This window comes from Lampris incognitus, chromosome 4 (genome assembly GCF_029633865.1).
Source record: "Lampris incognitus isolate fLamInc1 chromosome 4, fLamInc1.hap2, whole genome shotgun sequence".
Lineage (NCBI taxonomy): Eukaryota > Metazoa > Chordata > Actinopteri > Lampriformes > Lampridae > Lampris > Lampris incognitus.
The window spans coordinates 57,267,028-57,291,295 of record NC_079214.1 but is presented as its reverse complement, the minus strand read 5'-3'; the positions used below and the strand labels follow the sequence as shown (position 1 = coordinate 57,291,295).

Genomic DNA, 24,268 nt, shown 5'->3' with positions numbered 1-24,268 from the left:
CCATCCACGCCATTTAGTAGTAGTGATACAGCTTTTGGTGCAGGAGACCAGGCAGTGCAAGTCTCCAGTAAGAGTGAGAGGGGTGTGTGTGTGTGTGTGTGTGTGTGTGTGTGTGTGTGTGTGTGTGTGTGTGTATATAGTCTCAAATACAACCACTTAAATACAACCACTTTGGTTAAGCTAACTACTAGCCCATGCAGACCGGCGGTTCCAACAGTCATCCTGGCTGGCATTTGTTCCCTTGGACAGAGAATTTTTTTGTTTAGTTTGGATATATGTGTTAGTTTGGATATGTGTGTTCTTCTAGGCGTTATTTTGGATATGTGTGTTCTTGTAGTTTTTGTCTTTGTGTTGTACTGCTGTGGGTTGAGGGAAATGGTATTTTGTTTCATTTCATGTACGCATTTTATGTACATTTCACGTACGCAAGTACATGCAATGACATGACAAATAAAGTGTTCCTGATTACGTAACTAATGTAGGCGGGACCAACCTGGGGGTAGATAAAACAGCAGAGTCCCCGAATGGCTCTGAGAGGCTGTTTACAAAATAGCCGCAATCTGATTGGACTAAACCCCCAGCATACCTGTCTGAGCTAAAGTGTTTGACTTGCAGTAACAATGCGACTCCTTTCATAGCAAGTGCTTCGGTTTAACTAGTGACCATGACTTTAAGCCGAGTGCGTCCGTGGTTGTCGTGGTTACTGCAGCTGTTGAAAAGCCAAAATGTCTTAAATTATCTTAAATTGAATGAATACAGTATATATTTGTCTCGTCATTTCTGTCCGACATTTTGTAAACTAAATGGTGTCACCAGCAAGAAGCATTCACATTTCTTGAAGTTACTATTAATGTGTAAAAGGGGAAAAGTGTTGGACAAGTTTAGTTTCTTTTTGGACGGCATTGCAATCCCGTTCATCACCAAGAAACCAGTCGACAGTCTAGTCAAGGTGTTGGACTATATCCTCAGGGATGCAGCGGCAATCCAAGCAACCATCAAGGAGTTTGAGACTTGCCTCACCACAGCAAACAAGTCTGGCCTACCTGGCAAGTTCAAAGCTTGGATTTACCAACATAGCATCTTACCTCGAGTCCTCTGGCCTCTGCTGGTGTACAAGGTAAACCGTTCCACAGTGGAGACCTTGGAGAGTAAGATCAGTAGCTACCTCTGCAGATGGCTGGGTCTGCTACGCAGCCTTAGTTAGCAGTGCAGCCCTGTATGGGAAGAGCAACAAACTCCAGATCCCTATCAGCAGCCTTGATGATGAGTTCAGGGTTTCTTGCATAAGAGAGGCACTGCTCTATCGGGACTCCAAGGACTCTAGAGTGGCATCAGCAGGAATTATGGTGCACACAGGCAGGAAGTGGAGAGCCCAGGAAGTCCTGGAGATAGCAAATTCTCGGCTGAGTCACAGGGCTTTGGTGGGCATGGTGGCAACTGGACGGGCATGGCTGGGAGCCATCCCACAACCTGGCTATGATAAGGCCCATGGCAAGGACAGACACCATCTAGTCCTGGAGGAGGTGTGGGCAGGTGTCGAGGAGGAGCGGACTAGCAGGATGATGGGCATGTGGCAGCAGGGAGCATGGACAAGGTAGGAGGGTCTACTGAAGAGGAAGATATCCTGGACAGATATCTGTCAGGCAGAACTCCAGCAGATCAAGTTCATGATCCAAGCCATGTATGATGTTCTACCTAGCCCAGAAAAATCTCCATGTCTGGGGCAAGATTGATTCTCCATCATGTCCTCTATACCCTGGAAAAAGTTCACTCAAGCACATCCTCAGCAGCAGCTCAACAGCCCTGGGGGAGGGCCAATACCGCTGGTGACACGACCAGGTGCTGAAGACAGTTGCAGAGGCCATCTCAAAAGCCGTGGCCAACAACAAGCAAGCCCGCGACTAGAGGAACACCACCTTTGTCAGGGCTGGTGAGCAGCCTCAGTCACAGCCCAGAGCAGCAGCTGGCCTCCTCACCTCTGTGTCAGACTGAGAGCTACGAGTCAACCTGGGGGGTAGCTCAGGTTCCCGGACCACATTATGACAACTTCGTTGAAGCCAGATGTGGTGCTATCATCAGCCTCTTCAACACAGGTGCTCCTTCTAGAGCTGACAGTTCCCTGGGAGGAGTTAGTAGATCGGTGCCAGAGGAGATGCTGGAAGGCGCACTGTGAGCCCACTGAAGTGGGGTGTAGAGGCTTTGTTGGCCGCTCACTGTGCAAGGTTTACACTCCACTTGGCATAACAGGGCTGCAAAAAAGAAAGCCATCAAGTCCACCATGGAGGCTGCAAAGACAGACTCCAGATGGCTTTGGATCAGGAGGAGTAACATGTGGGCCAATGCTGCTAGGACACAAGCCAAGGCCTGATCAACTCTGGCTGGGTCACCTGAGCGAGAGTGTATGATTTTGAAAGACCCAAAACACCTAAAGACCTCAGGAAACATCACTGACGATGTGTTCCAGCGTATCCAAGGATGCATCTTCGAATCATTACTTCACAATATTTCAACAACCCTGGATGTAGGTAAATTGGGCTCAACACCAGTCTGTTGTAAATGCTCTTTTCTCACATTGTAGATGAGTTTTGGTGCCTTGAAATCTATTAAGGTGATCTCCTATATTATCCTCCAAGTATCTATAAAAAATAATGATAAATAAACAAACATATTGCAGGTATAGTTTTAAAACTGCAAAATAACTTCTCACAGAGCCCACTGACTCTCCATAGCTATGTTCATGGTACTTGTAGCCTTCTAGATTGAAAGAGAGTAGCAGCCCATTGTAAATGTATTACTTTCCACCACTTGCATTTCATCTGCTCACTCCCTGGAGCCTGACTTGAGCTTGAGCCTGAAAATGCAAGCCTGACCTCACACTAACGGCGAAAATGTCCTCTCCAGACCCAAACCTAGCCCAAGCGGTAACAACTTTTTGTGAGCCCAAAGCACACTCAGCTCAATTTTTTTTTTCTTCCTAATAATGGTACTTTTAAATACCATCCTTAAAAGTAAACCCTGGCCATTAAGTGTGAAATTTAGCCGGACCTAACCCGAAACTTGTCAGATCTCATCCAGTCCTGCTGGGTTTGTGAATCAAGTTCTACCACTCCCTTCATTACATTTCCTCCTCCCAACTGAATTTCATCATTACTGCCAGAGTTCCCCGGCACCTCTCCAAGTCTGTGTGTAGCCATGGCAGCGAGCTAGATTGAATTGGTCAGCGCTCCAATTGTAAATGCATTACTCTCACACTCCCTACATCACAATCCCCACCAAAATTAATCCCTTTACTTCTACAGGAGAGTGTATATGTGAGACTCTGTGTGTGTTTGTGTCTACAATATATGTGTAAAAAAACCCTGCAAGTCTGGAGTCAATGAGACTGATCTATGGTTATCAGGGTTTTATCGACTATGTCACAAGCAGAAGGGAATGGTATTTTCTGTACAAGTGTCTGTGCACGTCCTAACTACATGTTTTTGTCCAAATTTGTGTGACTGTGTTCAGTTATTTAGCGAAACCTTCTTTCTATAGTGGAGTTAAGTCGGTAGGACATGGTAATGTGTTAGTGTGTACAAATCTTGACTCTTTTCAATATGTGTGCAAGCAGCATTAAGAAACTGAAATAAAATCTTATAAGGGCAGAGGAAGATTGTGTTTGTGAATCTATGTACATACATGTGTCGCATGTGGCTTCGTATATAAGTAAGAATGTAAGAATGTTAGTTAAAGACTTACTGTACTCAGTACTACAAAAGTAACATGGAAAAAAAGTCAGTGTTAGCTTGTGTGTGTGTGTGTGTGTGTACTATATGAAACAACAGAGGTAAAGTGTGATACAGACTCTACCTCAGAAAATGTAAGAGTGTGTTTGCATGTGTAGTAAGCCTTGCAAATGGGGAAGACAATGTGTAAGTATTCCCAAGACTTACCCTGCAGTGATGCAATCAGTTCCTGGATAAAGGGTAAAATTGAAAAGATTATGTACCCCTCTGTGTATGTGTGTGTGGGGGGGGGGGGGGGGAGTGTGTGTGTAAGAAGCGAGAAAGAGAAAGAGTCCAGTCTTACCAGACAGCGATGTAATCAGTGACAGGCTCTGTCTGCAGCAAGGTAAAGTTGATATAAACTCCATGACCATGGGGAACAGTGATGAGCCAGCTGCAGTCCTGGGAGTTGGGGTATTCATTGGGATACTGAGGTGAATAGATCGTCCCATTATCGGCCAAAATATTGTAGCCACAGGGAGCTGTGGAGAAGAACAATGTATAGAAATGTGCTCCCAAGCAGTTGATTAATGGTTCAAACACAAAGAGAAAAATGACCGTGGAGGCGGGCGGGAAGGTGCAAGATAGCTCTAAACAGTCAGAGACAAAGGACAGAAAGAAGTCCATTAAGTCAACATAACTTTATCAATGAGGTATATATATATATATATTTATATATATATTTTAAAAATATTATTTTTTTGGCATTTTCTGCTTTATTTTAACAGCGACAGTCAAGAGAGACAGGAAAGGCAGGGGACAGAGAAAAGCTGACATGCAGTAAAGGGCCTGGACTAGATTTGAACCCAGGTTGCTGTGGTAAGGACTCAGCCCTACCAGACGTGCCACTGGGGCGCCTCCAGCAATGTACATCTACATATCAATTTTGCTGAATATCATATTGAATTTTTTCACTAACGTTTTTGCTACATGTGTCATACATGAATAGGGGAAATAACATTTTCTAAAAGAGTAAAGTAAAATTGAGTCATCTGAGTCCTACAGATAGAGAATATTGACTGAGTTTTGTAAATGCTGAATAAATAAGACTGCAAAATACTAATTATACAGCCTTCAACGATACCATCAATTAAACTTGTATTATTTCTAACTAATATCAACAAATGTGTATCATACCTAATGATGTTTGAAGAGTGGCCAACTTAGGTCTCATGATACCTCTTGGTCATCTAGAAGTAAAGTGAAATTGCATACGAGAGGCCCTGGCAGTTGGGGATGTAAAATATGTTTTAATGATATTTATTTTCAGCTATTTGACTGTCCTCATTTTCCTGTACTGGTGGCACTCTGATAAAAGATGACTATTTAGATGACTAGTTATTGATCAGCAACTGGGGGGCAGCGGTAGCTCAGAGGTAGAGCGGGTTCAATCCTCGGCTACCTAGATCCTTGGACACCTAACCCCTAACTGCTCCTGATGATGCATAAATTAATTATAACACGGTCTGGAAAGCACTAGAAAAACATTTCAAAGAGAACGTAGATATTTTACAGTCACTGTAAGAGCAGTTAGCCCTAAAACATTTGGTAAAATTTAGATATGGTTATTGAAAACTTCCGGTTTTATAAATTAACAGTCGCTGTAAGTGCAGTCTCCTTTAAACTATTTTATAAAGGACTAGATTAGTTTGGATATATGTGTTTAGTTTGGATATATGTGTTCTTAGTTTGGATATATATGTGTTCTTAGTTTGGATATGTGTTCTAATTTGGATATATGTTTAGTTCGGATGTGTTCTTAGTTTGGATAAGTGTTTTTAGTTTGATTGTATGTGTTCTTAGTTTGGCAATATGTGTTCTAGTTTGGATATATGTTTTTGTCTTTGTGTTGCACTGCTGTGGGCTGGGGGAATGATATTTTGTCTCATTTCATATACGCATGTATATGAAATGAAATGACAAAGTGTTCCTGATTTCTGATTGCTGATTAAAGGAAAACAAAATTCTTTAAAAAGGTTTATCTTAAGGAAAATATTTGATCTAAATCAAAATACAGATATAAATATATTTTTCTGGATGAAAAGATAAGGATGCAGACACAAATTGTAGTATATTTGCACAACCTGGGTCTTAGCACTTTAAAAAAGAGGGAAAAAAGAAAAACATGAAAGAAAAACAACTTAGTGAATTGCAATGTCTAAAACAATTATGAAAAAATAATAATTTGATTTTCAGTGAATTGACCTGGTTTTGCATGTGCTGGTTTTGACATTATATAAGGATGCCCTAGCATCTGATTTTGAGCTTGATTATTTGATTGGATAGAAAGTGGACTCCTACCCTCACAGCGTGGGAAGGGGTGGTTCCATTTCCTATTGGTCCCATGCTGGCACGTAAGCACCGGATGTCCAATCAAAACATAGCCCGGGTAGCAGTGAAAGGTTATTGACTGGCCAGCACTGTAGTCGCTGTTGATGATGTCCCCGTTTGGGAATGGGGCAGGATCCTGGCAGTTTTGAAGTTGATAAGCTGAAAAACAGAGGCAGACATTGAACATCAGTTGAAATTCTGTGATGCAAAACTGAGTCTGCTCCAAACACATAGAGCTCTTAACCAGAAACATAAATTTAAAAAAAAATCTGTGAAGCTGTACTCCAAATACTTCGAAAATGAGCCATCTCTATTTTCTTTTACAGATTTGTTTACGCTAATTTCCGTTAAACCCTTGTTTGGGCCTTTTTTTGTTTTTTTGTTATGGTACTGGATTTATTCATTTTTACCTTCGATGAATGCAGTGATGAGTTTAATTCAGTCACCTTTTAATCTGTATATTTGATATTTATTCTACAATGAAAAAAATTAAGAAAATAAAAATAAAATAAAGTCTTAACCAAATTTCGTCTTGATGCATGCTCAATAATCCAGGTTAGGAAATCCCAGAAAGTTGAATCAGTTCATCTGGACACAAAGGGCACACGGCTATTCCCCAACCCTCTGTGAATAGTACACATGGCCGCTGAAACTCTAGTTAATGCTCATGGCAATTGGCATGTGAAAATGATCGTTGGTTTCGGTCATTATGCAACTGTATTGTTTAGAAGGGTGGGGATACCTGCAGTCAATTTAGACTGAAGAGGTAATTTACACTTGTTGTTTACACTTGGTTTTAAAATGCATTTTTTTTGCGATCGGATCACAAGTGGACAGCGCTAAATACAAGTGTAAACAACCACCAAAACGTTTTGTGAATTGGTTACTCAAACCCTTTGCCGAGGTGGTCTGGGATGCATTTGACGACATATCTTTTGTAGTGAAAACGCTAATGCGTCCTGATGCGTCCCCGACAAGGACGTAACAGGAAAATATGTCATCAACACAGGATGTGGTGGTTATTTTGGTAACAGCACGCCAACTTTCGAAAAAAATGGAGAGGAGAGTGTACATGGTTGGAGTACAAGTGAAATGTGATGCCTAATCTCCATTTGGGCAGAAGAATCAGTCCTGTCAATCTCAACAGTTGGAATAGTCCGTGCATGTATAGTAGTGCTCGAAACATCTTCAAACTTTAGCTATTGTTTCTATAGCTAGTCGGCAAATCTGGCACTTGACTTAGGCCCTTTGACCTTGTAACGGAAGTGACGTAGACAGCAACAAAATCTTCTTCTTCTTCTTCTTCTTCGGAGTAACGGAATCTGATCACAAGTGATCAGCAGGATGCATTTGGAGACGCAACTGATCACCCAAAACGCATTTTAAAACCAACTGTAAACAGGGTGTTAGATGAGTGATGAACCATTTCTCTCTCAGATGCATTGATTGAACTTTCTGGGAGTTAACCACATTTCAAAAAGCAAAGCAAAGCAAGGCAAGGCAAGTTTATTTGTATAGCAGCTTAACATCACACACATGCCGATGGCTGCTGGTTCCTAACACACCACTGATGTTGGTGCCTTTAGTGATACCAATCAAAAGTAGCTAGGTTCAAAAGAACTGATAAATGAACAGGAAGATTTAATCAAAATAATCAATTATAAGTTAATATTTGTTTTTTTGTGTTTCCTTTTCACTTCTGTAACTTTTCAAACTCTCCTCTACTTCTATCATAACTTACTGTACTGACAGCATCCAATTGGCTAGTGGTGATTACCACTCTGGGAATGAGTTGCTGATCCTCACACACTACATGACTGGCGCTCAACTAGTTCATCTGTTTGGTTGTGAACATCAAATTGGTGATATCTGATTCACATCAGCCGGTGGTTAAGACTGTCAGCACATCACACTACCTGATTATCTTTGCTATCCGCTGGTCCTGACCACATTAAAATTGGATTGGGTGTTTCTCTCTGACTGCCATGATTGGTCAAATAAAGGGGGTAATTGGCCCTATGACCTTTTAGTGCATACCCAGTCTTAGTAATAATGCAAGGAAATCCCACTGAGAACAAAAATGAAAGAAAGCAAAACAACTTAATGACCTCGTCACAGCAACAGCCGAAAAATGAAAAGAAAAAAAGAAAATCAGATGAAATTGGCAAATTAAAAAAAAAAAAGAAATCAACATCATGCTGGCGTTATGAAGCAAATGAAAGAGTGGAAGTAAGTCATTTTAGTTATTTATTTATCTATTTATCTATGTATGTATTTTTTGTGCTAATTTAATGACTAGATGGTGCCCCCTGGGAAACAGGGAACAAGCTGAAAGAAGATATTCAGCTTGTTCCGTTTCCCAGGGGGCGCCACTGCAGATTTGATAAGTTTCCATCGGCACCCTGTATTATTATAATTTTTTTTTTTTTTACTACTTTTATTAACCTCCGTGGGGCAATTCTTTCTCTGCATTTAGCCCATCCTAGCTGTGTAGCTAGGAGCAGTGGGCAGCTGTTTTCCCACTATCTTATATCCATCCTGTTCTTTTGTTTTTTTTCCCCTGTTGGACATCCTTCCTCGCTGTCCTTTTCCTTATCTCCCTGCACACTTACACATGACATGTTACCACTTGCTGGCGGAAATATCAGCGTCACAGGTCTATCTGGAGCCATTGCACTACCACTCAGTCTCTCTCCCTCTCTTTATACATCATTTCTCTCCATTCTATCTGGCATTATTAGTCATCACAAGTTAACCTTGTGGGTGCACTGAACTTTTTCCAGCTCAACTCATTGAAAACCATTGTTTTTATTATTGTGCACACATGGATGCATTTTTGTGTATGTCAGCTTCAACACATGTGAACAAGAATGTCTAGTTTTTTTTTCTCTTTATGCAAGTAGGCTTTGTTTCAACCATGCTGACCTACAGTCTTACGGTGCAACTCCACTTTTTTACTCCACTCAATTAATGCTAAGTAAAGAGGCAAGAGATCCCATTTCTAAAATCTAGTACGAACTCATACACTCTTATTGTGACATCCCTGATACTGTATGTTGTCTTATTTAGCACATGGCAGTCGTAGAACTAAGCTTCCACTGATTTATATCTTATTTTAATAATAATTTCCTCTGAGGTGCAACGCTAGATTTAGTGTGGGTTATTTCTCAAGCCTGTTTAGATTATTAGTATTCCCACATAAGTAGAGCCTTCAGATACCTGAGGTTCCACTCTCACTGGCTATACACAATGTCAATCACAGGAGTGTCTATGCACTTCTGGATGACATCGGTGCGGTGCTTTTTTTCAATCCACTAGGAAACGAACTTCTTGCAGCAAACAAAATAAAGAACTTTTTGCAACAGTAAGAACAACAAGCATTTGTGACCAAGAGTTTATTGCTGGTAAAGTTTGTGAAGTTCACAACACTACGTCACTTTGAGACCACTACACCATACCAGGTGAGGACAAATTTCCCTTAGGTCTGTTTTTCTGGTAGCAGAGAACTGACCACACCTAAATAGCATGCTAAATCAACAGTCTGTGGCTGGTCATTTTAAATTTCAGTCAAAAGACCTTTTCCGGTGAAATTAGGTGCTTGTTGAACTTGGTAAAGAACAGCATGGACCAGATTTTACACAGATAGTCAAAAGTCTGGCTGCCAAGTGACATTATGTTTAGATTAACTCTGGGTAATTCGAGCTGTCGACTCACCTTGATAGGTCAGTTTGAACCCCGGCCTGTTCTCTGAATGGTCGCTGTAGAAGTGAATGATCGTCAGGTGGGTGGTGCTTAGCAGTGGGGGTGGGATCTGGGAGCCGGTGAACTGCCCAATAAGGGAAGAGCTGTGCTGTGGTCCTGCCCTAACCTCTAGAAAGTCGTGGTTGTCCTCGGACGAGAAGTTCTGGAACTGGACATGGGCTCCTAGTGTACACATATCAAGTATAAATGAGTATGCAACAGCGCAAGTAACAGTACAAGCCTTTTCCTGCTCATAAGTGTCTCATTGTGTAGCTGGGATGATCCACCACAACAAAGAACCTTGTGCCAATGACTAAAAATGTCTCATGCATGGCAGGCCATTATTGATGCATATTAGTGATGAATCAATAATAGTCACTAAAAATTAGATACTACTTATTTTTATGTAGAATGCAGTTTGAAATATAAAAAAACAAGCGATACCATATGTTCAAAAAATGCATGATTAAAAACCCAGTCCTATCGTTATTCCTGCACAAATTCTCAAAATTATTGATCAATATAAAGCCTGATGTCGCATGAGATGGTGGAGCTTCTCAGTCTGTTTGTTCTTGTTTACAAAAGTGACAGCTGATTGTTTTTGCGAAGAAGCTGGCCAGTCCTTTCTCCCTTACTATGAGGGAAGAGTTTGTGGAGAGGATGGTTAGGCTGGTGCATGTCCTTGATCAGCCTAACAGTAGCCTGCTCTCTTCCTGTCTGCAGATCAGCAAGATGCAAAGGGATGCCCCTGTACCTAGTCATTATTTTGACAGCCCTTTCCTCAGCCTTGTCCATGGTGGCTCGTTGTTTCTCCGTACAGCTCACAAGTAGTACACTCCCATACTCCAGACATGGCCTAATCAGTGTGTTATAGATATCAACCAGGTCTTCGACAAGGAGCCAATTTCTTGCCATCACAGTGAGAAAATGCAAATGCTTGGAGGCTTTTTACACAGTCTCCTCGATGCCAACGGCCCAACTAAGCCGAATGGTTCAGGTAGAAACCAAGGTATTTTTTACTTGTTACAAAAGTCCTGTCCACCAAGGATTAGAGAGGGTGGTTGGGGAAGACCCTTGGTAAAGCATACTCAGTTCCACTGACTTCTTGCTGTTGAGAAACATACTGTTTGCTGCAGCCCATTCCTCAAGCTGCCTTGTTTCACTTTCCATTTATGTATAATTTCCTATACCTGAGAGTCTAATGTCCTATATATCATCAGCATACCCTTTATCAAGTGACCCTTGAAACAGGACTGATTGGCTGGATATATGTACCAGGAACAGGTAGAGTAAAATGATGCCTCATTGTAGAATCCCTGACGTAATGTCTTTCCATGTACTACATATGCTATTAGCCACAACTGTCTTCTCCCTGTTGTACAGCTGTGGAGCCATGTAAGGAGCTGTGGATATAGATCTTTTTTTTTCCTTTTCCCCCTTTTTCTCCCCAATTGCACCCAACCAATTACCCCACTCTCCGAGCTGGTCATTGCTCCACCCCCTCTGCTGATCTGGTGAGGGCTGCAGACTACCAAATGCCTCCTCCAATACATGTGGAGTCGCCAGCCGCTTCTTTTCACCTGACAGTGAGGAGTTTCACCAGGGGGACGTAGCACGTGGGAGGATCACGCTATTCCCCCCAGTTCCCCCTCCCCCCTGAACAGGCGCCCTGACCGACCAGAGGAGGCGCAAGTGCAATGACCAGGACACACACCCACATCCGGCTTCCCACCCGCAGACACGGCCAATTGTGTCTGTAGGGACGCCCGACCAAGCTGGAGGTAACATGGGGAGTCGATCCGGAGATCCCCTTGTTGGTAGGCAACGGAATAGACCGCTACGCTACCTGGATGCCCCTGTGGACACAGACCTAGTCTAGCTAAGTGCTGTAGGAAATCTGCATGGTCAACATGATCAAAAGCTTTTGATATATCAGCCAATGGACTCTGACCCATTGATGCCTGGCAAGAGTCTGTTTGAGTGAGCCAGGTGTGGACAGCTTTGACAACAGCATTTGTTGTGCTATGTCCTGGTAAGTATGCATGCTGATTCTGGTATACACATCCAGGGCTGTTGGCATGAATTTTTTCAGCATAAAATTCTCCTGGACCTTTTTAAGACATGAGGTTAGGGAAATTGGCCTCCAGTCACCAACCTGGCTTGGCTTTGAGACCTTTGGGACAGGGCAGGTGTTTGCAGCCTTCCACTCAATAGGTACAACTCCCTGTTGATAAGAGCAGTTCACCAGATGAGTGATAACGGCTGCTAGATCATCAGCACATTGTTTTAATAACCAACTGGGATTTAGTCTTAAGAGAGACTGTTTCATCCGTATATAAGTCTCCAAAACTGGCAGGTTTGAGGAGTGAAAACACATACAGGTAGTATTTCTAGTCCATGCTTCAGGGGAAAAAACAAAACAAAAACAAAAACTGTTCATGGTCTCTGCAACATCCATGGTGTCAGTTATTTTCCAGTTTACTCACCCACCCCCCAGTTGTTTTTGATCGCCCAAGCGCTTTATTGATATAGTCCCACCACTCTTTGGGGTTTTAAAGTAAAGTCCCTAGTTGCTAAATTAGATACTAGTTGTATTAGATAAAGCACTAGGTACTAATTTCATCATGACTAGTCATGACTAGTTAACAATTCAATAAAGACCAGTTCTTTATTTTAAACAACTAGTACCCGGTTTAAAGGCACAAGTCACTATTATATTCTTACTAGGAAAACACCAGGCTGCTTATTAACTGAACTTTATGAGGCATCACATATTAAATATCAACTTTTCATTAACTACTAGTCACCATTTAAATAGCACTATTGTTAATCCAATTCTTCTAGTCAATATATATATATATATATTAATTACTAGTAACTATTCATCAGTGACTAGTTTCTATTCTGATTTTCACTTGTCACTAAACACTAGTTGCTATTGTGACGTTACTAGTTACAAAAAAGATACTTTTGGAATAGTGACCAATGCGTTTTAAGTTAGTTACTAGTACATAATATAAAATAACTAGTGTTTACTGAGTTGTTACAAGTAAAAGATAACATTATGTACTCGAAAATAAAATAAAAAATAACTGATGGTTATTGAATTGTTACTAGTAAAAGAGAAAACTGACTAGTTATCATATGGGTGAAACAATTCTTTATATTTTATGTATTTTTTTTACAATGACTTGTCAAGTTAATTCCTGTCCTCCATGATGTATGAGCAACTTTGTTCTAGTCAAGGATTTTGCCGGTCAATCACTGTCTCCAGTTAATTTTTAATATTGACTGAAGCTTCAGCAAATACTTTTGGCATACTGACCTTACTTCATATATGTTGCTTATTTAATTTTTTAGCATTTTTGTTATGTCCTAAATATGCACATGCTAACCACACCAACAGCCAAATATGCTAGTCCACAGTCATTGGTTTCAGTTAAATTAAACTAATGATACATAACTCACAGCACTTAAACCTTGGTTTGTATGGCACCTGACAACCTTAGCTTTCCAATTCTCTCAGCAAGAAACAGGAAACTGGATCTGCAGTGGTCTTAAGAATGAAAACATTGGCAACTGAAGGACTTGTGAGTCCATATATCCATTATCTTGCACTGAATTTCAACACTGCAACCTGGCAGGGGTGGTGATGGGGTTACGGCGATGTCTTTTTACGACACAAATCGGGCACCTTGATACAACTGGATTAACATTTCAGTGCACCAGGATACCTGGACATCCTCGCTAATAAGGTGCAGAGCTTCATGGCAGCAGTGCGTTCACCTGAAAAAGGATTTTCTCTGCAGGATAATGACCCATGTCACAAGGCTGATTGTCCAGAAATGGCTCCACAATGGTTATAATAGATTAAACCCGATGCATTGCCCTACCCAGTCGGCAGATCTGGGTCTCATTGAACATGTGGGGGATAAGATGAATCAGGCTGTTCAGGGTAGTGATCCATTACCAGTAAACTCAATAAAAACTACACCTAATTTAGTCTGTGCCCCAATGAGTGGTGCATGTTCTCAGGGACAAATAAGAGCACAGGAAGACATCTAAAACTTCATAAATAATTTTGTAAATTTACTTTTAAATAAACATGTTTTTTGTATGAGGAAGCAAATTACTTAAAAATTTACAAAAAATTGTGGAATTAAAGTTATATTCTTATAATGTAATATGGGACAAGCTAAGGCAGTTAAAGTGTACCTGCTATGAACAAATAAACACAAATTCAGGACGTACTAACACACCCACATGTCAACGAGTGTAGTTATGGATTAACATCTTGAGGCACAGTCATCTTGGGTTTTCAGCTACCTATATGTGCTGAAACAGCATCAGAGACAGTGTGCAACATCTAACACTGGACTCACAAATGACTACATCCCATATGTTTCAGTCCCAGAATAGCTACCATATCCAGTTGGCAGGATGAGTTGCCATGTGCAGTCCAGGTTGCTGGGGTAATTGCCAGGGAAACCAGGGCTGAGGATGACGCCGCTCATCTCAGACAACAATCCGCCACAACGAGCTGACAACACAAGCACAGGGAACACACCGGTAACACAGGAAACTCATTCCCGACAAACAATGTACACATTGCTGTATCCTCTAAAATCCATTCAGCAGTCAACAAAAAACAAACAAAAAAACGAGTTACTATGGTAGTATGTAAGGGCACATGTGGGTATCTGTCATTTCATGTGACTAGAGTGACAAGCAAGTGTGGCAAGTAGCACAAGGCCATATAACCAGGACAGAACATTAGCAGAAGATAAACTTGTTTATGCCCAAAAGTATGATAAGTGACATTCCATCATGTAAGTGTAACCATTATTATGCAGAAAACAGTAGTAGCAGTAGTAGTAGCAGCATATCAAGACAACCATTAGACTGTCAAAGGGCGATGACTGAAGACATCCTAACGTCATCCTTGCATCGATAGAGAGGCTCCTACTCCGCCAACATGTCCTGATCAACAAGGTCCCTGATTAAAAGCAGGACATTAACTGAAGCAAGTAGATTGTTCACTAGATTTGTAAATGGTATAAAGACAGGGAGGCTTTTGTCTGATTTTCAGTCACTCTGCAGACCTGACTCAAGACTTTGTTGATACGTCAATAAAAGCCTTATTTTGAAGGATCCTCGTCTCACTGACTTTTTTTTTGTTGCAATTTCTCTGTATCACCGGCCACCACATTACCGTTACAAGTCAATACATTTCTTTTTTCAGAACAAAGTAAGGACACAATTTTAGCAATGTAATATGGACTCAAACTGGAAGTGAAACCAAAAACAAGGTTGAATAGTAGGGATGCAACAATATTGATACTGGTATTGGATATCAGGTCGATATCAGGCTAAAATGGAGTATCGGTTTAGGATATTTTGCCCAAGACTGAAATCCAACACCAAAAGTCATTTGGTCATTTGACATGTCGTAGATAAAAGAAAAATGTCTTTATTTCCTGTATTTTTGACAAATAAAAACTCGTGTTTCTTTAATGGCAGAAAAAAAATAAAACCTGATTCTACCTTAATTTTGCCCATTGAACCCCAACTAATGATCTTAATCTGCACTGTTGAGAAAAATTAGTGGATCGTATCGGTACACAGTATTGAACAATACTTAAAAAGTTTCATAACCTGAATTGGTATCAGCAGTGAAAAAGTGATATTGGTGCATTCCTAATGGACAGCGAAACAAATCCAGAATAAACACCCAAATCACAAAACAGCTCTAAAATAAATATTACATGTGAAATATTGAGTTTTACACAAGACTAAGACTAAGAAGTAATGGAAGAGCTGGGTATGGAGTAGGGAATAAATGCCAGAGTTTTTACTGGACCAGGCATCCGAGAGCCGAGTTTAACTTTAGCTGACATCTCAGAGCCATTACACATTTCACCCACTAAATTATTCAGGTCTATCCACAAACATTAATGTAATTTAGGTTCCTTGACATGACTAGGGAAGTCTGGTGACCTTGGGTCCAATACTGGTTGTAGAATTATTCTTTATATCAAGCAGGCGTACATGTACTGGTCATGTAGAGCACTCACCCTATGTTGCCCCACCAGACGATTACCTTCACACATCATATGCCAAGCGGGTAATGCTAGTGTTGTTCATTCATTATTTGGAAATGGTAAATTTGCTAAATCACTGACAGGACAACATATTTATCTCCATTTCTATCAATGGTGACGGGTCATTTCGAGGAATATTCAGTAGTAAAATCAAGTCAAGTGATTATTTCCCCCCCTCCTCATGTCAGAGATATATATCGTGAAAAACCTCCATTTTCTAGCCATTAATTAATTTTGAAATATGAACTTTTTACATTATATTATTACTCTGCCATAAAAAATAAAAGTAATTTTCCGCTTTAAATGAAGTACATGGTTGAAAACAAGCAGATGAGACCCATTCAAAACATAATTTTAAACATGGCCATCAAGAAATTAGATTTTTTTTCTCCTTTAAACTTGCTTCAACAAACACCTTTCGACATTTCAACATTTACTTTTGTATGGGTGCCAGGATGAAAATTCTGTTCCATCTGTCAGGAGAGCGTCAATTGTTTTAAAACACCCGGAGAAGGAACCACTGTTTGATCAGATTTCTAAAATGGTGTGCTATCTGTGTTTGAACATTCTGTACACTGGCATAAAATCAATACCTCGAATAGATGGCTTCTTAAATTGCCTGCAAAATGCCATGTTAGCGATCAAAGCTTCTGAAAACTGTGGCTTGTAACAATAAATCCAAGCCCTGGTGTTGGAAGGTGGTCAGAAAACTCTGACCCCGATGTTTCTGCATGAGATAAGGCTTGCAGATCCCATCGGTCGGGGTGATAGTGTCACCTTGCTCTGCTAGCATAAAAGACCAGTGAGAGCCTTACAACTGCAGTAGCTATGTATGAATTCCCTCCTTCTATTATTTATATTTTATAAAATATCAACGGTATTTCAACTGCAAAAGGGTCTAGCTAGCAAAACCACATATGTTTCTCACCTATACAAAGAGGAGGTGGGTAGTTCCATCGACGCACGGTCCCTGGCATGCAGGAAATGTGAGAGTGTCCCTGGAAAGGATGTCACAGGACAACAGATACTTCAAGGAAAGATAATAAGCACTTTGTGTTACATTTATTTGTATGAAAAGTGCTATACAAATACAATCTGATTGATTGACTGATTGTTTGCCTTTTAAAGATCCAGTCTAATGATTTGAATTCAGCGAGAAAGGTTTTACCACAGAATATTAATGTTAGCAGATGCCGGGTGTATTGGGAGAAGGATGCTGAATATGGAGCTACCAGGGGAGAGGAGAAGAGGAAGGCCAAAGAGGAGGTTTATGGATGTGGTAAGAGAGGACATGCAGGTGGCTGGTGTGACAGAGGAAGATGCAGAGGACAGGAAGAGATGGAAACGGACGAGCCGCCGTGGCGACCCCTAACAGGAGCAGCTGAAAGTAGTAGTAGAAGCAATTCAATGTTGGCAGAGTGTAGCAGATACATGTGGAGTTACCAGCCGCCTCTTTTCACCTTCTTTTCAGTGTTTTTTTTTCAGTTTCAGGAGTATCAATTGATTTGTTGTGAGTGTTTTAGCGCCCCAACTCTGAGAGGAGTCGATTCTCAGCAGGGTGAGGTGCGTGACCCTGATTTCACATGACTCTTTATGAATAACTAGCGAGCTTGCTAATGTAACCCAGTCACACAATGGGTTATTAATAATATCTGGTTAGATGTGATCCAGTTATCCCAGCAAAGGGTTAATATTGTGTTTTGATTGATTTGTGTAGAGCTATGCTTTCTAGCCAATAAGAAGCGTCTGCCTATCTGGAAGTCCCGCCTCCATTGCAGTAAGCTGCTGTGTGCGCGAGATTGTTAGAACGCACCACAGAAAACACACATGCGATCTCTCGAGCTAAAAGTGAGAGGAAAAAAAAATGAACAAAATATTAGCCATTGTCCGTCAGCGGGGAGACAATCGCCGTCTTCTCGTGTCTTTTGAATGATTGATTGTTCCTGACGAGGAACTGGCGAGCCACCGCTCGGGAACCAAGAGAAAAAGAAGATTCTTCACCTACTATCTTCCACACGTCTGGTGTGGTAGGACACTGAATCTAACCCCACAAATCTCCCACACGCCTGGTGTGGTAGGACTCTGAAAAAACACACACACACTTTTATTTTTATTTTCTTTATTGAATCAAAAGCGCTTACTGTATTAGGACCCGGGTCATTGAGGGCTTATTGTATATTGCATTGTATAATTGTATGTGTACCTTTGAGTGTTGCAACTACAACACTAAATATTTCTACTTACCATTTTATCCTGGTGGTCCGGCTCCTATCATTTCTCAGTCCAGTTAATCACGACTCCTACGAACCTAGTAAAGAGGTGTACTTACCCTATGGTTACTACTACTTACCTTAGATGGTTATTAATCATCCTTGCAGGTTATTCCTTATCCAAGTGGGTTACACTAACTTTTTTTTTGTGGAGTTTTCCCCCTTTTTCTCCCCTGTTGTACTTTGCCAACTACCCTATTTTCCAAGCCGTCCCAGTCGCTGCTCCACCCCCTCTGCCAATCCGGGAAGGACTGCAGACTACCACATATCTCCGCCGATACATGTGGAGTCGCCAGCTGCTTCTTTTCTTGACAGTGAGGAGTTTCACTAGGGGGCCGTAGCGTGCGGGAGGACACGATTCCCCGCAGTTCCCCCTCCCCCCTGAACAGGTGCCCCGACCGACCAGAGGAGGCGCTAGTGCAGCAACCAGGACACATACCCACATCCGGCTTTCCACCCGCAGACACGGCCAATGGTGTCTGTAGGAACGCCCGATCAAGCCGGAGGTAACACGGGGATTCGAACCAGCGATTGCCGTGTTGGTAGGCAACAGATTAGACCGCTACACTACCCAAATGACCCCTAGCTCGCTAACTTGCATGATGTTACTAGGCAAGTATATGAAAACAGACCCACTGACAGACTGATGATGACAATTCAATGACTGCCAAATCACATATGATGTAATGTATTACCAGAGTCAAACGGGCTTCCAGAAGTGGTTTAAATATGTTTACAACCAGCAGGATAGTTTCTGAAGGGGTTTCTAAAGCAGTTCTAATATTTTTGAAACTTTCCACTTAAACTTTCTCTTAAAAAATACAGTTGGACTGGATCTTTAAGTTTTAACCCACCACAGATTTGAAAAGGTAGGCTGGTTAGGGTGAGGGCTTTGTATTCATAATTGTACATCTACTGTATGAAGTTTTGTATGGGTTTATTCATGGTCATTGTAAATGAAATTGAGTAGTAAAAAAAACAAAACCAAAACATAGATATGAACTTACATTCCAAAGTCATTTACTTTAACTAGTAGATTCAAATTTGTTGTTGTTGTTTTTTTTTTAAAGTACTGGATCAAAATGCATTACTTTGGTTCTATTACAACTTTTGAGAGAGAAGAGCTAACGCATTGATGAACAAAGAATCAAATATGGTTATGAGCACTGAGGGCCAACCCGTCATGAGTGTATGTGTCGGTCTGTGTTTGTTACCTGTAGCATATAGCCAGGTTCACAGCTAAACGCCACCACTTCGTTGACCATGTATCTGTCCCCTGTTTTGATGCCATTGGCTGGAATCATTGGCTCTGGACAGGTGGTCAGACCAACCGCTATACAAAATACAAAAACAAGAACAATTGCTAGTGGAGTATAAACATCAACAATTTCCAATATCCAAAGTCGCATCACTATCAGCAACAAAAACACCTTTAAATGAATCATCATCATCATCATCAACATCATTATCAATATTGAATTTCAATTATATTTTCTGGTAATTCAGCCTGATTATGTGGGTTAAAAGAGTATACAAATACTCTATTCTTTGTCGACAGCAAACGATACTTCATCTTCATCGTCAATAATATCAGAGGGAATGAAAACAAGAGCAACATCTTTTTCTCTCCTAGCAACTTGCTCTTCATACCAGTCTAGACAACACTTCACTACCCACACTGCATCCTAAGAACTTTGCAGGGAGAGCCGCACACAGACACACAGACACAGACACACACAGTCTCCACTTCCCTCCTCCAGCTGACCTTGCTCTTGCCTTTGGCATCTCATAAAGAAATGAAAAAGCAAAAACAAAAAGTGCTTACTGTACCTATTGTTCTTATAACAAGCCGTTTCAGAGTCATTCCCTCCAGATAAGTGGATCAAGTGAGTAAATTTGTTTCTATTCATTTATTTATTTTTAACCAGTATTTGTTTTTATACTTTTTTTTGGCACATCTGGGCACACCTAGGCACATTAAATATTTTGGATGCATTTGCATGTACTTTAGATTTACAGCTAATGACTTATTTACGGGCGAGACTAAAACGTCCTATGACTGGACAACATATGCCCTGTGTGAACATCTGTGGGTGACAGGGATCTCTGAAATGTGTTTTGAAATATGTGAAGGTAACACAATAACTTCAGTTGTGTATCCTCAACACGGTAAAAGTTAAATACATCCTTATTAAATTTGACATCAGCCAATTCTTGATCAAACACGATCAGCAAGTGGGTGCCTGTGTGTGTGTCCATGTGAATGTGCGTACGTGCCTCACTTTTAAACTTCCGAAGGAGACGGCCTCAAAGCGGTTACCATGGCAACACAGGGCGGGAGAGACACAGAGTGAAAGAGAGATGACTGAATGTGTGTCTGTGTGTATGTCTGACCAAGACTGTTAAAGTTTATATTTAAATATATCTATATCTATATCTATATATGTATGTGTGTGTGTGTATATATATATATATATATATATATATATATATATATATATATATATATATATATATATATATACGTACATATGTGAAAAATTCTATTTGGGCCAAGATATCTAACCAAGTAATTCTTATCAGGACTCAATCGGTTAAACTGTCTAGTAAAGGGTTTAAGACTCTAGGTTGACTCTAGGAGTATAAAAGGCACACTGACGAGGTTTTAGAAAAAAGTATTAAATGCCGGTCTTTTATTATCAATATGATCAGTATTCAAATCCCTTTTCAATAAGGTCAAACATATCAAACATATATATAGTACACATTATAATTCCTATGCCTAAATCGGTTGCAACCTTGAAAATAAAATAAAAGTCAATAAATGTCCCATCTACCCGGGTAGTGTGATTTTGGAAAAGAGCTCAAGTTTGCTTAGCTGCATCCTGCACGTTGTTGCAGCCTGGCGCGAATGATGGTACTGCTCCTGGCGTGTGCAGAGTTGAGAACTTGCTGTCTGAAGAGAGCATGCGGGGTGGAGCGCGTGCATGCAGACTCGAGCAAGGGCGCTCGGCTCGGGGGTCCTGGCTCGCCGTTCAACACTTTGCAAGTCCACAAAAAAAACCCAACCTGCATATAGCAGGGGCTCAGTTAGGAGTCTTATCTAAATCTCGACTGTACAGTATAACTTCTATACCAATTATAAATCAATTCACGCTACCTCACATGAACACACATGAACCGAACGCTCAAATGAATCAAATGAGTCGTTCACTAACGTTACATAGCCACAGCTTAGCTATTAGCATCGTGAGCTAAACATCATTCAAGAGACTCATCAAATATGTAACTTGGTCTCCAATTGGTTTTTAAATATCTATATTAAATATCAATATTACTATCGTGAAAATGGAATATATATCACGAAATCAGCAAAAGAAAACAGTAACGGCGCTGCCGTTTCATGAGCTAGCAATACATGAAGCACCCAATATTTTACCTAGCATGACTCGTGACATGAGGAACAAATTGTAACTCACCGGAACTTTCGCTCGATTAAAGTCGGAGAGAAAACAATAAAGGGTGGACTGTTCACAGTCGGACACTTCTCCTGTGTTAATACAACAGGTTTTATGAAACAAACTCGAAGTTAAAGGATTCTCTTTATCTTAAATCTTTGTCGATGTCTGGAATAACGTCCTCTACAGAGATCTGCTTTGCTTTGCTGGGGTCCTCCCTATAGTCCCCGGGTCCTATGTTCCCCGGGTCCTATGTTCCCCGCTTTGTATGAGACCGGGGAATATCGGACCTTTTTGTAAACAGGGCCCTATATTCCCCACTTTTCCCCAAAAGGGTCCTATGTTCCCCGTTTTGTATGTGCAGGGGAACATAGGACCTTTCTTTATAAAAAGGGTCCTATGTTCCCCGGTCAGCAGGTTTGACGCTGTTTGGTGCAAAAAGTGCATTTTCAATAATGCATTATTTAGGGCAGATTATTAAGAAGACAATGAATCATACGATTTCTATTTTTATATCACAAAAACGAATTCACAAAGTCCAGGTTGGCTAAAGTATGTGGAAACTTTCGACACTAAACCAATTTCAACTTATTAGGCTATAGCCTATATTTGGGCGCATAACCCACCCCGGCAGTTCTCTGATATTTATGCGTGAAATGTGTCACTTATCGAGGAAAATGCGCCTCGCCGAGTAGGTGAGCTGGCTCGTCTGTGTCTGAATGTAATATAGTAAGCCTATGCTCCTATGGATCGCAAGGTCGTGAGTTCGATCCCGGGTGCCGCCAACTCAGCGTATGAGTAGCACATTGTGCGAGAAGTGCTGGGAGCTGAGGATAGGTGTTGTGTTCCGTCCTCAGCAGTCCATCTCCCAGAGGTCTAGCGCATTGTACCAGGGATAGACTCCTGCGTAAGCTGGCTGATACCGACAATAGGCCAATTCCGACCCACTTCTTCTATGTTCCCTAGAAAGCCGTCGTTCCCATTATAACCACACCAGCTTATTGGGAAAAGCATCTGACAGATATTAGATAGAAACCATCTGCTCAGTAAGGCCCTTTAAGCATCATAATTGTAATGATAATAATAATAATAATAATAATAATAATGATAATAGCCTAATAATAATAATAATAATAATGATGATGATGATGATGATAATAATAATAATAACAATATAGCCTTATATTAGAAATGCTAAAAATTGGATAATTGAAATATTTATAATTATAAAGTAGGCTAATATAGCATGGTAATAACAATAAAATAATAACAATATCTGCCTGGTCTCTTAAGATTCTAAGATGCTGAATGCTACAGAAATAACGGGACATAGGCCTAGGCTAATGAACACGCCTTTTTGACAAAATATGAATGAAAGGCTAATCAACAACGCTAAAGCTGAATCACAAAACACATATTGCTCGAAAAATAATTTATAAATAGCCAAATGCACACATGATTTCGAGTTTGGAAATATTTAAAACTTGTCGTGGATGTGTGGTCATCTGCACGCAAGTTTCCTGGCGTTCTAAACCACATGATCAAAGTTCACCAATGTCTAAACCGCCCGCCAACTTGCAACAATTTGCAACAATCGGTTGTTATCGGCGATAACTCGTGGACTCACTGTCATGTGCTTACTAGCCTACAAGAAGACAAACAATGGCGATAGTTATGGATGGTGATCGAGGGGGCAAAGTGTTGGTACATGAGAACTTCAGATATCAGAAGCACCGCACCAATCAATGGGCCAGCGCACAATTGGGCACTACCGGCAGGTGCTCGATTGCATCAAACGGGAAACCAGGAGGATTACGCAGCACCACTGGGCACCTCAGAAGGTCATATGCGACTTTGAACAGGCGCTTATCAATGCGCTGGAAACAGAACTTCCAAGGGCACAAGTGAGTGGATGCTACTTCCATTTCAGTCAAGCCCTGTGGAAGAGAGTGCAAAGACTTGGACTGACTACTGCATTGCGGGATGACCTTCAGTTGGCAGCAGTCATCCGCAAGGTGATGGCACTCGGCCACCTACCACTGGACACAGTTCAAGACAACTTCGCCCTGCTCGTTCACCACCCGGACACAAGGCGCGTCCAGCGGGACCATCCAGAGCTGCATGACTTCCTGCAGTATGTCGGGAACACATACGTCCACGATGGAGCCCTCTTCCCACATCCAATGTGGAACGTCTATGCACGCAACATGGAGCAAAGGACCAACAACCACGTTGAGTGTAAGTGACTAAGACTTATTTTCTGATTTATTGAATAATCAGCGAACAGACTTTATTTTTGATGTGTGGCCCATAACACGCTTAACATTTTCATGCGAAACCACAGAAGCGTGCAGGCTATGATAACGTAGGCCAATTGTATGATTATGGTTGTGTAAATTAGGCTATACTGTTTTTAGTCGATTATTTGTATCATTATTTTAAAAAATAATATAGCATCGGTGTAGGACTCACAGTCAACCATTGCTTTGGATACTCTTAAAGCTTGATAAATCTACATCGTTTCCATCAATTAGCTGTGGAATTCACCATAGGCTATGTATTTAACTTTCATTTTAAAAATCAGTTTAACACAATCCAGCATA

General features: G+C 41.0%; 1 protein-coding gene across 1 annotated transcript in view; it reads right to left on the bottom strand.

Annotated features, from left to right (window-relative positions):
- Positions 1 to 24,268, bottom strand: part of LOC130112084 (CUB and sushi domain-containing protein 1-like) — a 729,421-nt gene that overhangs the window by 116,036 nt on the left and 589,117 nt on the right. Inside the window, exons 40-45 of the mRNA XM_056279382.1 lie at positions 19,422 to 19,540; positions 16,866 to 16,935; positions 14,260 to 14,376; positions 9,810 to 10,019; positions 6,066 to 6,254; positions 4,069 to 4,246 (exon numbers count right to left, since the gene is read on the bottom strand). Of these exons, the coding sequence (XP_056135357.1) occupies positions 4,069 to 4,246; positions 6,066 to 6,254; positions 9,810 to 10,019; positions 14,260 to 14,376; positions 16,866 to 16,935; positions 19,422 to 19,540 (883 nt within the window). The remainder of the gene's footprint in view (positions 1 to 4,068; positions 4,247 to 6,065; positions 6,255 to 9,809; positions 10,020 to 14,259; positions 14,377 to 16,865; positions 16,936 to 19,421; positions 19,541 to 24,268) is intronic.